General features: G+C 51.8%; 1 protein-coding gene across 1 annotated transcript in view; it reads left to right on the top strand.

Annotated features, from left to right (window-relative positions):
- The window catches only part of ADAMTS10 (ADAM metallopeptidase with thrombospondin type 1 motif 10), a 58,173-nt gene that overhangs the window by 17,287 nt on the left and 25,781 nt on the right, over positions 1 to 15,105 (top strand). Inside the window, exons 3-10 of the mRNA XM_040592819.1 lie at positions 1,066 to 1,430; positions 6,283 to 6,442; positions 8,510 to 8,727; positions 9,975 to 10,058; positions 10,438 to 10,583; positions 13,397 to 13,440; positions 14,667 to 14,772; positions 14,938 to 15,084. Of these exons, the coding sequence (XP_040448753.1) occupies positions 1,066 to 1,430; positions 6,283 to 6,442; positions 8,510 to 8,727; positions 9,975 to 10,058; positions 10,438 to 10,583; positions 13,397 to 13,440; positions 14,667 to 14,772; positions 14,938 to 15,084 (1,270 nt within the window). The remainder of the gene's footprint in view (positions 1 to 1,065; positions 1,431 to 6,282; positions 6,443 to 8,509; positions 8,728 to 9,974; positions 10,059 to 10,437; positions 10,584 to 13,396; positions 13,441 to 14,666; positions 14,773 to 14,937; positions 15,085 to 15,105) is intronic.

Genomic DNA, 15,105 nt, shown 5'->3' with positions numbered 1-15,105 from the left:
GGTACTGAAGGCTGTCAGAGACAGCTAGACCTCTGGTCAGATCCGATCTGGCAGTCCCTGTGACATTTTGCTTGGAAAGAGAAATTTCTGTCGAGGTTCCAGAGTGCCAATTTCTTTGACAGCCAAAAGTGTTGTGTTACCGTGTGAGTGCAGGCAGACATTTTGGACAGTGACCTTGTCAAAGCACATTTCCTAAGTGGTAGGAGACAGGTTTAAAAACCCAAGAGAAGGTGCTAAGCCAGGCTGATACAATAAAACACCAAGCTGGTGAGCTGGGAAGGCAGGATGGTGTCGTAGATAAAAGACCTGTCTGGGGAGTGGGGCTGTCTAACTTCTTCCCTTGCTGCCTTTTCAGCACAGCTGGGGAATTCTGGTTACCCTCCTTCTTGATTGTAAGATTGGCATTGCAAGGGCATCATCTTTGTGCCTCTTAAGAGGATACCCAGTAGCTAATGCACTCGTGCAGCTGTGATCAGGGAGGCTGGTATGGTGCTGTTATTATGCGAGTTATCAAAGCTGTTAGCAGGTCCATGTGGCAGCTGTAGATGTTCTGAAGAACCCCACTGTTCGTTAGTGAGACTGTCTTCTCCCGAGACATTGTTGCCCCAAGGCTCATTCTGGCTCGTTTTGAAGAGACCTTATTGCTAGCTTTGTTACTGAGGGGATCCAGGTTAAAATAACCCTCCAGAGCACAGTGTGACTGTGCACAACCTGGAGTGTCTCTGCCCAGTGGAGATGGAGAGGTGGGGGATAGTCCAGGTGCAGTGCCAGAATCTGGGTGTCCTGAAAGGCCCCCTGGACCAGTGTTTCTCTCCATCACCTGCAGAGGAAGAAGGTGACGCTCCACAGGCCCAAGGCCTATTGCAATCCCACGGCTCTGTAGGCTGAAGGCCTTTGGGAATATGGATGGATCCTGCAGCCTGGGCAGAGCGGACTCCTCTGTCAGGACCCTGTCCCTCCACCTTGCACTGACTGTGGCTCAGTTGTGGCTCCGTGCAGAAGTCACTGGGCATTTGACTTTCTCTGCAATATGTCATTCATCCTGTGTTTGCTTTCCCTCCCCAGAGGAGTTCCTCTCCAGCCTCGATCACTATGAAATTGCGTTCCCCATCCAAGTGGACCAAAACGGGGACTTCCTCACCTTTGATGTGAGAAGCCAGCTAAAGCAACGTCCTCGGCGCAGTCTGGGCTCCTTGGCCTATGAGCCATCTGAGCAGCAGGTTTTCTACAAAGTCTCTGCCCACCGAACCCAGTTCCTCCTCAACCTGACGCTGCACTCCAACCTGCTGGCTGAGCACTTCACTGTCGAATACTGGAAGCGAGATGGTGTGGACTGGCAACATGATTTCCATGAAGACTGCCACTACGCAGGCCACTTGCAGGATCAGTACCTGAACTCAAAGGTCGCCATCAGCAACTGCAATGGTCTGGTGAGTCTCTTTATTTTGCCCAGCCAAGGGCGATACTAACAGCTAGAGCTGCCTGTAAGGCAGAGCTGATCGCAGCCTCTTTGATCTTTGCTGTAGAAGTGCGATCTGGTTTGGTCCCAGCAGGTGTGTCCACGGTGGTGGGAAAGGCATGGGATTGGTGTCGAGCTGCAATATAGCACACTGGCATCAAAAGTCAGCTGAGGGTGAAGAAGGCCACATCTCTTCATCACGTCTGTAGAGGTTCCTGATCCGTATTTCATTTGTAGCCCAGTTTCTACCAGTCATTGGGCATTTTTCCATTGATTTTAATAATCCAGGCTCTAGACCATTATTCTGGCTTTCACAGAACTCTCCCCTTCACTTCCAACAGCAACAGCAAAAGATGTATTTTGCGTGTGCTGGTGAGGAAGAAGTGCAGGAGGGAAGGAATTTCACAGCACAACTTGGAATGTCAAAAGTGCATTCAGATCCTTACAATTGCAGATATGTTCCTGGGGTTCCCAGGCACTTCTGTCCAGATTTCAGGAGCTAAAAATGTGACTTCTGGGGGAAGAACTGAAAGCATCAGAACAAGAAAAAAGAACATCAAGAGGGGACAAGATGGCATTCATAAAAAAACAGCAAAGCTGCAGCAAAGAGGGTGGGAATGATTGATTTTGTGTGTCCTGACAGCTGGGACTAGACATCATGGTCTTAAACATCACTGAGAAAGCTTAATGATAGACATCAGTGGTGAGGTTAGCAGAGCTCTGGACTAGATTGCTTGGAGAGTGCGTAGCCCTTACATCACTTAAGATCTTTAAGAATAGGCCAGACAGATGCCTCTCAAAAATACTCCAGGTATGATTCTTTAATCAATGGGAATAGACTAAGGACTTCAATCCTTATTTTTCTGTGATTTTCTGATATTTCTGGCTCACAAAGCACATTTCATGACCTGCCAGATGGAAGGATGCAGCAAACATGCCCTGTTAGCAAATCCCAAGGATGATGGCTCCCTTGGAGGGGGTAACGTAGAAAAAGGCCAGAAACATATTTATGCTACAGCCCCACCTCTTAGCAGTGTTCTGGCAGTGTGGAAGAGCTTCCAAATGGCAACGAATTCACATTTGATTTATTGCTAAATTGCACTGCCAGAACAGTGCTGTGGTTATTAACAGAAATGAGAATCTGATTCATTATATCATAGAGTCTAATGTTTCTATCTCACAGCCAAAAATCAGAGCTGGATAAACTCTTGGTTCCCTAGTTAGCCCTTCGTTTAGATATGGGAACTCTGTTCAAGTCCTAGACAATTTACTGGTGTTCACAAAAGCATTGAAGGGTGAGCTGGATGTTGCTGGCTCAGAATAGATCTGGCATTAGGCTACCTTCCCACTTCAGAGGGCAGCAAGTCCAGGGCAAGCAGTGGCCCAGCAGCACTTGTACTGGGATAATTTAGTCCACAGGCTGTGTTTGGCTCTGGAGAGATACCAGGGGCTGTCAGGAGGAGAATGCAGCCAGGCACAAAGAGGGATGGAGGGTCATCCAACAGCCTGTCCTTGTCCTGAACTCTGTCCTTCTGCCCTCAAGAGCTACGGACATCAGCAAGGAGCGGGGAGGAGGACTTCTGGGTTAGTGAGGATGATGGGGTCAGAGGACATTTTGGACAAGAGGAGTCTGGTATCTTTTTAAGCTGGCAGAGTCGTGGCTGTACTTGCCACTGGAGGAGACCTGTTGCAGAGCTCTAGTTGATCAGTAACAGCTGATCCACTCATGCCATCCCTCAGCCACAGCATGCTCCCTTCCAGGCAGGCATCAGTCTGCTTTGGAGGGGTCAGGTGGGGATAGAAGAGGGGCTCCTGTTGCTGTGGTCTTAAGGTTGAGGTTTGTGCTGACACATGCTAAGGGAGGACTGCACACGATGGCCCACGTTTGTGCAGGCCTGACTAATGATGCAAAGTGGGTTGTGTATTGCGTTGTTGAACGGGCACAGCAGGGACCTGATGCTGATTATGGGGTGAGCTGTGCATGAGGAGGAGGGAAAGGGACAATCGTATCCACAGAAGCATCCACTACAAAGCTGTGAAAACAGGTAACAAGCCCCAAAGCCATCCTTCTGTCTTCAGACTCCCACGTCCCTAAGCACTTTCTGTATCTGCAAGGTGTAGTGCTGTAAACAGCTTTGTTTTCAACCACCCATGACATAATTCTCACCTTATGGCACCCCAGCTTTGAGCTGCCCGTATCTGGGCATGTTTCCGTTGACTCGGCTTCCTGGCCACACACGCTGTCACCCTGGCCTGCGGGCAGGCAGGCAGCATGGCTCACCCCACACATCTCCTGTGGAGAGCACACTGTGCTGCGCCTCAGGAAAGTCACCCAGGCTTAAGTTGTCAGAAGCAAAGGGCAAAAGGGTCCATTTTCCAAAACGCACAGAGCTGTGAGCTGCCAGCAGGGCCAAGCACAAAGCAGCTGGAGGCTGCAGGAAGCAGCCCAGGCAGCTTTGCCACAGCCTGGCCCAGCCCTGGAATCCCTGTCTTAGGCAAAGCCGTGTTTCATCCTACTGGCTGCATGAGGTCCCGAGGACCTGTGTCCTGCCATCAAAAAAAATCAGTGAGGAGAAAACAACTGTAGGAGAGAAATGCCACTCTCCTACCTCTTGTGTCAGAACTCATCAAAGGCCAGGTTAAAGGCCAGGTTTTCAACTCTGAGTGTCTGTGCTGAGATTGGGCTTTCACCTGAAAAGCCCTCCTGAAGTCAGCATGAACGTTAATGCTTGGAGAATGTGGATGGCCCCGCTGCTGAGGCTAACATCGAGCTGCTTGTGTGTATGTACAAGGAGGTGCAAGAGCTGGATTGCATGTGTGGCTGTGCTTTTCTTAAGTGTGGTTATAAGCTAATAACATAAACCATCCTTGCTCTGCAGATGACCTGGGTGAATCATAGACAGGATATCCAGTTGAGCTCCCCCACAAACCACAGGGATCTCTCTAAGGGCTTCTCGCCTCCCCCCTTCAACAGGCTTGTGTCACGTCCAGTGCCCGGACCTCAGAGCTCTGTCTTTGGGGTCAGCGACGGGGCAGTTTTTAGATTCCTGTGATGGCCGAGCTTCATGCCAGGCAAGCAGTGGAGTGGAGCCTCCTGCCTCTCACGCTCTGCAGAGGCTCTGGGTTTAAGGAAGAATGACCCTTTTCTATCAGTACGTGGGTTTGGGGCAGGACGTGCTCTCCCCTCCTGCTGCTCTGCCCCAAGCCGGTGGTGACCTCCTTCTCCCCGTCCCACAAAGCCGGCAGCCAGCTGGCTTCGCAGGCCGACACTCGGCTTTCCGCCGGAGCCCTCGCCAGGCTAACCTCACAGTACCTCGCTTGTGTTTGAAAAGGTGGAGCTGAGCCAAGAGCAACAGAGCCTGGTGCAGGAGGAAATCCCCCGGCACTCTGGAGATGGGGACTTCGCAGTGCACACACTGCCTCGATTCAGCTCTCATGGCGGGGAGGGAGAGGGGGAGAGACCTATTGCAGAGGCAGCATCCACCCTAGAGAGGCTCTCCCCCACGAACGCCCAGCAGTAATGCTGTTACGCAGGTGGTGCCTTCAATGCAAAGACCTCAAGATGTTTTAGAGACCTGCTTCCCCGCTCCCCATCTTGGCAGATCAGGCCTCCCGTCCCTCTTGCATAGAGGGGAGCTGGTGAAGTGCTGTGATAACCAAAGGACAACACCGGTGCAGAGCTGATGGCAGAACAGAGGTGTCCCTCCACCCAGAGCTATGCTTGCATACGAGGAGGAGTGGGAGGACAGCCAGGTAATATGGGTCTTAGACTTTTGGGATACTTCTCGTCCTGCTTGAGCAATGTCAGGCATGTTTCTGTGTCTCGGTTGCTTGCTGGTAAAGGTCAGCTGATAGCACACCCACGTTTCTTGCAGTTAGGTGGGATTCAGTGCCAGGGGTTGTTACAGCAATGGAGGTTCTACTTGTGTCATGTTGGGCTGCCAGAAAGTTAGGTTGCTCAGACCTTCTAAGAGGAGAGGCTTGCTGCAAAGGAGAGATCTTGCAAGCACCTGGTGGGTTTGGCTGCTTATCCTGCTGGGGGGTCTGCTTCTGCCCCATTGTCACTGTCGCATAAGTGTGTCCACTTGTAGAGAGCAAAGTCTGGGCTCACGGCTGAGATTCATTCAGCCAAAGAATAAAGTAAGGGAGAAAACCAAAAAACAAGGGAGCAGAAATAAGATCATCTGGCTGAGGTGGCCAGTCAGAGGTATAAAAGGGGCAGTGGTGCACAACCCAGGTTTTATGCTGCAGAGAAAGGTTGTGGCTCCTGCTGGCTGCCTGACCTAACTGGACTTCAGATTTTAAAGATTTGATGTGTTTCTCAAAAGCCTCTGAGCATTGAGACTTCTCTGCAGCTCTGTGCCTGAGTTTCACAGCTGGTGGTAGTGGTCCTGAGCTGCTTTTGAAGGTTCTTCAGTGAGGCTGGAAAGTATAGGAGTTAGATCTCACTGCTGAGCTGTGCTGTTTGAAGGTATGGTATTTAGGATCCCACAGACAGCTCTTAATTAGACTGAGTGGGTGGAATAGGAAACAAGTCATTCATAATTTTGCAAGGAAAGACTGTGATTTCAAGAGGACTTTTAGTGAACACAGATGACCCAAGGCATCCACGACCATCTGGTTCAGTTTTCTCTGGTCTGTAGGTTCATTTAGTTCAGTGATTGTGCGTAAATGAAGGATTCCTTCACATTCTCAAAAGTATTTGTCAGTCCCCAGAAATGCAGTGGTTAGTCATCAGAAAGCTCATTACAAGAAGCCACTGGTATGTCACCCAGTTCTCTCTCTGCCTCTTTTTATTGCCTTCCGTCTCTTTCCTTCTGCAGCATGGAGTGATTGTTGCAGATGAGGAGGAATATTTCATTGAACCGCTGAGCCCAGGAGCCAATGTCAGCACAGGGAGCGAGGGCAAGGGCAGCCCCCACGTCGTGTACAAGCGATCGTCTCTCCAGTACCCACACATGGACGCAGCCTGCGGCGTGCTAGGTATCTGTACCCACCAACACATCCTCTATCCATGCCAGTGCCAGCTGGGAAAGTTCTGGGAGACCTTTGAAGGTCCACACTGCTCTTTATGGCAAAGAACCAAATTTATCTCTGGCATTCAAGGAAGTTTTCTGTATTTACTTTTACCCATGCTTTGGGGTGGCCATTTCTTTGGAAAGCTCTTGTACTCTCTTCTTCGCAGCAGGGCTTTTAAATTTGTAAACAGAGCATGGAATAGAAGAGAAATAACTGCCTCTTATTGTTCTTATGAAAAATCTTCCAGAATTGGCCAATTTACAGGGTATTGAGAAATCGTAACTTGCGCATGCTCAGCAGAGACTTGTCTGGGTTAGTCACTGGAAGTTGTGTCCGCATTGAGATACATCTGCTGCTGTTAGAGACTAGGTAGGAAGATGCCTTGTAGGGTGGGATGTGGGATCTGATTAGTCACAGTGGGCCCTGGGAGACATGTATAGAGAATGGCAATTGCACATCTACCCCATTTCTACACTTACAAGCCTTTGACTTCCTAATGAACTCACAGAGGTCTGCCCTGGCCTCTCCCCACATGCTTATGCCCTTCTTGTCCTTGCTAGCAGGCAGTCAGTGTCCTAGAGCCTTGCAGAAATCCACAGCCCTTGTGAATGTGCAGAGATTTTCCATCTACCCAAAATGTTGCATGCAGACAGGATAATGCTCCCTCAGTTTACGGAAGCTTCCCCTGACTCCGTAAGGATGAGAGGAGATGCCATCCCTGCAAAGAGACCAGCTCACATTTTACGGATTAGAGTTTGTGGGTACTGTTCCTGGTTGGTCCTGGCAGGTTTGTGTGTTGCTTCAGGGTGTTCATTCAGTGCCCCAGTGGTGACACTTAACCAAATGAGGAGGCACTGCTGGAAGGGATGGAGCCTCTGGGGACATTGGGGCACTGCCAGCCTGCTCTGCATGTCCCCAGACTTAACAGCATCTCTGGGGACCACCTGTGCTTCCCTGGCCCAGCTCCTCCCATCCCAGCTCCCAAAGTCATGTTGGACAAAGCGCCAGCAGACTCCCCTTCTGCTGACTCTTTGCCACATTCCCCAGCTTCCAGACAAAAGTTAGCCTGTTCCTAATTGCTTCTTGGAAGGCAGCGACCATGCACTGGGAGCTACAGGCCAAATACAGTTCAGAGCAATCATGGTGCAGCTGGCCTCAGCAAAGCTGCCCCATCCCCTTGCCCCACAGGCTGGACCCATCCTGATCTGTCTGGCGCAGCTGGGCCCCGAGCACCCCTCAAGCTCCCTCTGATCAGCCGGGGGGGCTGGAGCTGGTGGGCTGTGGGGCTGCCTGTGATCTGCCCATCTTCCCAGTCCTGCTGCATGTGTCATGATCCAGCTCTAGAGCAGAGGAGGGGGGTTTGACCAGCTTTCCTGACAGGGCGGGAGAGTGGTTGTCATCTCCCAGTCAGCTTTCCTACCCTGTGGTGGTCCCTGGACTGGGGTTTTTGGAGCTGGTGGCCCTGCTGGGGACAGCTCTAGGGTCAGGTCAGTAGCACTTGAAGCCTGGAGCAAAGTCCTACAAACCTGCTGTTGCTGCTGCTTTGGAGGCTGCAGCCATTTCTGTGGAGAAAAAGCCAAGTCCTAAATTCAGGTCCTGGCAGGAAAAGGAAAGAGGAAATGATCTGCAATGGCTTTATTTTCAGATGATGTCTGTGTAGTTTCTAAATCCACACCACTCTTCCCTGTGACAGAGGCGAGAGCAGGGCCTTGCACGCGGAGGCAGTGAAGCACGTGGGGCTGCTGCAGCAGGACGGGTGCACGCCTCTGCGTGCAGCACCCGGGCAGGAGGGCCAGCGGGATGCCAGCAGGGCCGGCAGGAGTGCAGGGACATCCCTGGGCTGCAGCAGGAATTGCTCAACAGATCCAGCCGATGGCAATGGGGGCATGTGCTAGGTCCATGTGTGGTGCATAAAGAGCCTCGTGACGGCCTTTCCTTCCCTGAAACCAAGCTCATGCTGCACACCCCTGACCTCTCCATGTTGTTGAATTGCTGCTGGAGGGCAACAGAAAAATCTTTTTCCCCTCTCAGATGAGAAGCCCTGGAAAGGGAGACACTGGTGGCTGCGGACACTGAAGCCCTCCCCTCTGAAGCCGTCGGGCAACCACAGCCAGAGAGGCCAGCTACCCCTGAAGAGATCTGTCAGCACCGAGCGCTATGTGGAGACCCTGGTGGTGGCTGACAAAATGATGGTGGGGTATCACGGGCGACGGGACATAGAGCAGTACATCCTGGCCATCATGAATATTGTAAGTGTTATAACCACATCATGAGCCTTGGGGGACCCCAGGGGCTCACACACCCAGCAGCAGAGAGCAAGCGGGAATAAGTCCTGTTCATCACCCCGAATGTTTGGGTTTGGCAGAGGGTGCCGTGTGCTTTTCCTCCAAGAAGACAAGTGGGATGGGAATGCAGTGGGGTAATCAGATCTGTTGCAAGATGGCAGTAGCTTCTCCCCATCCCCAGAGCGAGATGTTTGGGTCAAAAATCCTGACATGCCGCTGCCGCTCATGAGCAGCGATACTCTGGAGCCCCGCAGGGACTCTCTGTTGTATAGAGGAGGCACTGTAGGAGAGGTAAACTCTGGCCCGTCTGACCATGCTACAGGCCAGATCTGGACTGGGAGAACAAAGGCCTTTCTTTGAACAGCATCTCTCATCGCAAATTAGCATTGCAAATAGGCCCAGCCAAGCTGAGAAACACATGGGAAAGCATAAGGACAGTGAGCTCTCACGCTTGGGGGCTGATCAGTGTGAGGGGCAGGGAGAAATACCCTCGCTCTTCCATACCACGCTGCCCGTGTCTCTGGGTTACTGCAGAGGAGCTTCCTCTGCAGCATCAGATTTGGGTCATTGCTGGCAGCAGGGTACCAGGCTAGATGCATTAACAGCCTGAACTGGCCGTGCTGAATCCTCCTGTGAGGTGAGATAGGCTTGGAAGTTATCCATCAAACCGCTGAAAGCCCCTCTGTGATGGCTCTTTGTCCTGTCCTCTGCAGGATCTCTTTTCATGGCTTGCTTTGTTTGCATTTCTAAAGCAGATGCCAGATTTTAAAACAATACCGTTTCTAACTGTGTCATCTGCTGTAAAACACCCATCGTGTGGCGGCAGATTTCTGAGAGATGCTGTGTCATTCCCTGCCAATGGGCAGTCAGCAAATTCATCCCTGTGACTGTGTAATGCCAGGACCACAGGGCTTCCCAAGCTGAGCTCCAGGCAAGGAGCAGGTGCTGTGGGATGTCAGCTTCACCGCTCGAATGTCCCCAGCAGGAGACACTGAGGTCTGAACATGGTTTAGGAGGCTCTGTGATCCAGGTGGTATTGTGAAGTCCCACACCCATTTCTGCTTTCTAAAAGGATTGTGTTCAGACCCTGCAGCCCAGGCTGTTTCTCTTCACTGAGTGCCCAGCACATGCCAGGTCCACCGATTGCACCGTCTCACCCAGCCAGCGAGCTCATTTTTAAGACTCGTCTTTTCTTGTTTCTTGGAGGTCAGGTTGCCAAACTTTTCCAGGACTCGAGTCTGGGCAATATTGTCAATATCCTGGTGACCCGACTGATTCTCCTCACCGAGGATCAGGTAAGGTGGGCTTTGCTGAGCTGCTGCTGTCATGCATCTGAACTTCCTTTGCGGATCTGTGTGTTTGCCCTGGATGTCACCCATGGAGGTCCCCCCACTGCAGTCTGCTGGGTGCACCACATCCTCTCAATGGCAGCTGGGGACTGGGCTTAGGCTGTGGGCTGGCGAAACCACTGAGACTCTGAGCACTGTTCCTATGATAAGGTGGCTTTAGGGAGGTTTAAGTAGCTTTAGTCCTCTAAAGTCTTGCTTTTCCATGATCTCTGTGAAAAGGTGGGGGCACCTGGACTGGTGTCAGTGCTCTGCTGGCATGGGAATAGGCAGTGCCTTCATATTAGAGCTTTCCTGGGAACACACTGTCATATTGCTTCCATTCCAGCCCACACTGGAGATCAACCACCATGCTGGGAAATCCCTGGACAGCTTCTGCAAGTGGCAGAAATCCATTGTGAACAGGAACGGCAATGGGAACGCTATCCCCGAGAATGGCATAGCCAACCACGACACTGCAGTGCTGATCACCAGGTAAGGCTGAGCCCAGCCCTGGCAGCGCTGTCCTCGCGGGGGCTGCCCTCTGTGCAGCTGTCCTTTCTCTCTGTCCAAGTGGTTCATCCAAGGCTTCTTTCCCATACGCTCCCTAGCAAGCTGCCTGGCAGCGGCTGTCCCACAGGCTGGCCACTCGCCCGTTCCCTTGCAGTGGTGCAGATTATTGCAGTTCAGATAGCTGTCATCCTCCAGTGTCTTCCCTCAGTCTTTGTTGTGTTCCTACGGAGCTTAGTTTACAGCCATGGGCATCTACAATGGCACAGTGTGTACAGCCATGTTGGGCATGTGTGGGAGCCCATCCCGAGTTGTGGAGCATCAGGCATCCTGCTGAAACAGAAACCCCCATCTGCCCCTGCTGTGAAAGATGGAAAAGAGGATACAAGTGGCACCTGAGCATCATCACAGTGGCAGAGTGCCTCCAGCCAGTATGGGTTTTAGCTCACCCTATTTTAGGTGCCTACCTGTGGGGCTGAACTCTCTCCTTAGTAGCTGATGGACACCCTTGAAGTAGTGACTTCATCTAGGACAAGAGCAGTCCCTGCCCTGCCTGTGTCTCTGTGCTCCTGTAACAGCAGTCTAGGGCAGCAGTTTAATCTGGATGCTGGATTAGACCTCCAGAGCTGGGTGAAGGAGTCTGAACCTTCACGTGCAGGACAAATAACCCCTCTCAGAATAGACGGGTGCTTGAGCCTGGAGCAGCAGAGGGTATGGGAGGGATGCTGAGGGGCAGCTCTCAGTGGTACTGCCAGCTTTGCCCAGGACATTGGCTCTCCAGTGCCTGCATGAACCCTGCTTGAGCAGAGGGGCAGCAGCCTGGGGTGAAGCCCACAATTTGTTTGTGCCTTTTTCCACCCCCCTCTTGCTGAGTGGAAGAAAGTCATAAAATGAAAGCCTGGGAGAGGAGAGCCTCCAAGCGGGAGCCGGTTTCATTGGCACCATGTGCAGCTCTCCTGCTCTGATTCCTGATGGCAGTGGGAGCTGTGTGCAGCCTGGCACATCCCTCCCAGGGAGCTTGTGAGAGCTGCCTGATGCATCCCTCCTGGGGAGCTATGTGATGAGACCCCATGAGCACTGGGGGAGGAGTGAACGAAAAGCCCCTTGGCCCCAGCTTTTCACCCTCCCTGGGCTGTGGTGTCTGCTTTTCCTTCCCTCCCACCACACGTGTGAGATGCAAATGCCAGTTCCGAGTTCTTCGGTCTACCACCAGATGTTTGAGCTATCCCGAAGCAACTTGCAGGGCGGCTGCGCCAGGCTTGGACAGCACCAGTGCATCCGGCCCTTCTCTAATAAATTCCCTGTCTCCTGATAACATCTCGCTGAGCTGCAGGCTTTTTTCTCTTGCAGGAACGGGCTTTTTTCTCTTGCAGGAACGTGTCAAACCAGAGCCTCCAAAGGCTTTAACGGTATTCACTCGAAACAAAGCAACAAATGTTTTTCACTCACTCGATTTCCTGCTGGGGGTGAGAGGTTTGGACACTTCCAGAGGGCACCAGGGGCCAAAGGGACAGGAGCCATCACCACGAACGTGTTATGCTTAACCCATCGTGTTCTATCAGCTTGCTTTCTCCCCAGTCTTGTCCCCATGGGGCCACTGGGACAAGCAGTATCAGATGTGCTCACTGTGCGGGTGTCCCCAAACCCGCACCACAGTCAGCATCCTTGGTGCTCCAAGCCCAGCTCACACCTAAGCTGAAATGCACCTTGGGGCTAAGGAGCAACACCACCTCGATCTGACTCTGGGGCATCCCAGCCCGGTTGCTGCTGGTCCTGCCACCTGCCCGCCCTCCACAGATTTCTGTGTTAGTCTTGCCCCTTTCAGCCCATGTTTTGCAAAGACCTATCCCCTGTGTGGGGAGTCTCGCCTTCTGGAGAAGGTATTTGAACAGAGGCAGGGAAGGCATGTGGTTCTTTGCAATTAAATGATAATATTTGGTCTCTAGACTAAGCTGGTCTCTTTTGGAGCTGCTGCCGTGTCCCATTGTGAGGGTGCTGCATTTCAGTTTGGAGGAGATTTTATTTTGCTATCCTTATTTAGCTTTTCCTTGTATGCAGCTAACGATGGGCAAACAGTCGACTCCTTGATGCAATGGCTGGAAATTGAGGCCAGGAACAGAGGGAAGAGTCATCCTGAATCAACCCATATTGAATTTGTTTGGAACTAAACTGAAAAAGAAATATAAAAAATCACTTTAGCATTTTAATGAAACCACAATGGGTTTTGAAATGGAATGTGTTTTCAAACTGAAATGTTTTCCTTATTTAAAAAAAAAAAACACACTATTTCAGAATTACATATTATGTTGATACAACTTGCTGCAAGGGACCTGAGTTTACAGACAAGAGGCTGGCCCTGTCCCCTTCCACACTGTGCTGCTGGGGCAGATCCCTGACCTGGAGGGAAGTGGCCAGCTCCCAGGAGTGCATTGGGTGCTAGCGAGCAGAGCTGGACACCCACCCAAATCCAGAGAGCTTTAAGGCTGGAATAGCATTGTCCCTTCTGATTTACCACATTTAATCAAACCCAAACCTCTGACCCCACTCAGCACTGCCCCGTAGCTCAGGGACAGGAGCTATTGTTTAAAATCCGCAGTGAACCTCAGCCTGGGGAAAGTGAGTGTTGTACAACGTGGTTCGGAGGTGTCTTACCTGTTACAGTTGGTACTTCCCATTCCAGAAGTGCTGCATGAGCCGTGAGCTGTTTAGGATGCGAACACATCAGTAAAATGGAGATACACAGTTTTGGAGCCAGGGAAATTGTAAGTGTTCTTAACACTGCCTTCTCTTCTTTGCAGATACGACATTTGCATCTACAAGAATAAACCGTGTGGCACCCTGGGTAGGTAGGATTTCACTGCCCCTTCCGCAGCACTTCTCACCAGCACACGCGCCTTCGGGAGTGTGGCCAGGGTGGGCTCTGCCATCCCCCTTCCCTAGTGAGCAGGCTGAGGGGAAGTGTTTGCCCAGTGCTACCACGAGCACTGGCAGTCGAGCCAGGAACAGCCCAGTAGTTTCCAGCCTGCTCAACTATGTAGCCTCCTTCTGTAAACACTAAAAGCAGCAACCCGGAGGACGGATGGGCTCTGGAACGCTTCTCCGTTATATCCCTGGGTCAGGTCCAGCCTGATGATTAAGAACCACTCGCATCTAGGGCTGGTCCATAGCCTAGTGGAGTATTCCTGGCTTAACAGAGAGAAATAAGACTATTTTGTGATGACTATAAAGGGAGTTCTTTATTTAAACTGCTAGACGCAGACAGACCCTACAGCTCTCTCTGGCTGTAGCTCCTAATTTGTCTTGCCCTGGTCTAGACTAAGCAGTCAGGGAGGGATTACTGCTCTGAATCACTGCAGTTAAAAAGGAAAAGTTGGTGGATGTCTGACCTGGTGCGGCTGCAGATGAGGTGCCTGGGAGGGGAGTTGAGGCTGGAGGTGCCATGATGGCTTGGTTTGTTCCTTTCCTTCCCTGGCCTGGTGCAGTGGGCGCAGCCTGCAGTGGTGGGGCAGGGTGTGAGCAGAGGGTTGGGGAATCTGTTGCCATGATCCAGGGGGAATTTCCGCATGATCCAGCCCTGCAGATGGAGTCAGGCTGGATTCCTGATCATGGTGGTGTCAGCCATAGCCAAGCGTGGATGGCCAGGTTGGATCCTGGCATGCTCAGCTGTCCCAGCTGCCCTGGCCAAGCTCCGATGCCCCAAGTGCTGGTGCAGCTGATCTCAGGTTCCCCCCACCAGCAGTGCCAATGTTGTGACAAGGACCGCTCCCCCCTCTGCACACAGTCTGGGGTTTGGATATGAAATTCAGAGAAATCTGACCCATTCCTAGCATTTCTGAGCCTGTCGTTGTTAATATAGTTGACGGTGCTGAGTGACCATATGCCCACAGCCCATAAGAGCCATGGGTCCATCCCAAAGCAACTGGTGGGAATGAACATACTGACAGCAGGCTATGCTCGGTGTTCGTGAGTGTGAAGCACATCAGATAGTCCTCAAATACCACCCGTATCCCCTACAGATGCTTTGTACTGACCCTGACCCTACGTGACAGCTCTATCTGGCTTCCCTAGGCCTGGCCCCCGTTGGCGGGATGTGCGAACGAGAACGAAGCTGCAGCATCAATGAAGACATTGGCTTGGCCACAGCCTTCACCATTGCCCACGAGATCGGCCACACGTGAGTACTGGGCGAGAAGAGTCCCTGGGAGTGGCCGTCACAGGGAAGGGCCCCTGCTGGTTTGTTCCTGCCACCAGGAGCTGAAAAATCCTTCCTGCAGATGATCCAGATGTGTTGAAGCTGCAGCAGCTGATCATCTCTAATTGCCTTGGTGACGCTTTCTAGGTTTGGCATGAATCACGATGGGGTTGGCAACAGCTGCGGCTCCCGTGGACAAGAAACAGCCAAGCTCATGGCTGCTCACATCACCATGAAGACCAACCCATTTGTATGGTCTACGTGCAGCAGGGATTACATCACCAGTTTCCTGGAGTAAGAAATTCATCTCACCTT

This window comes from Falco naumanni, chromosome 4, assembly GCF_017639655.2.
Source record: "Falco naumanni isolate bFalNau1 chromosome 4, bFalNau1.pat, whole genome shotgun sequence".
NCBI lineage: Eukaryota > Metazoa > Chordata > Aves > Falconiformes > Falconidae > Falco > Falco naumanni.
The sequence above is the reverse complement of the archived record's forward strand: the minus strand, read 5'-3'. Positions and strand labels throughout refer to the sequence as shown.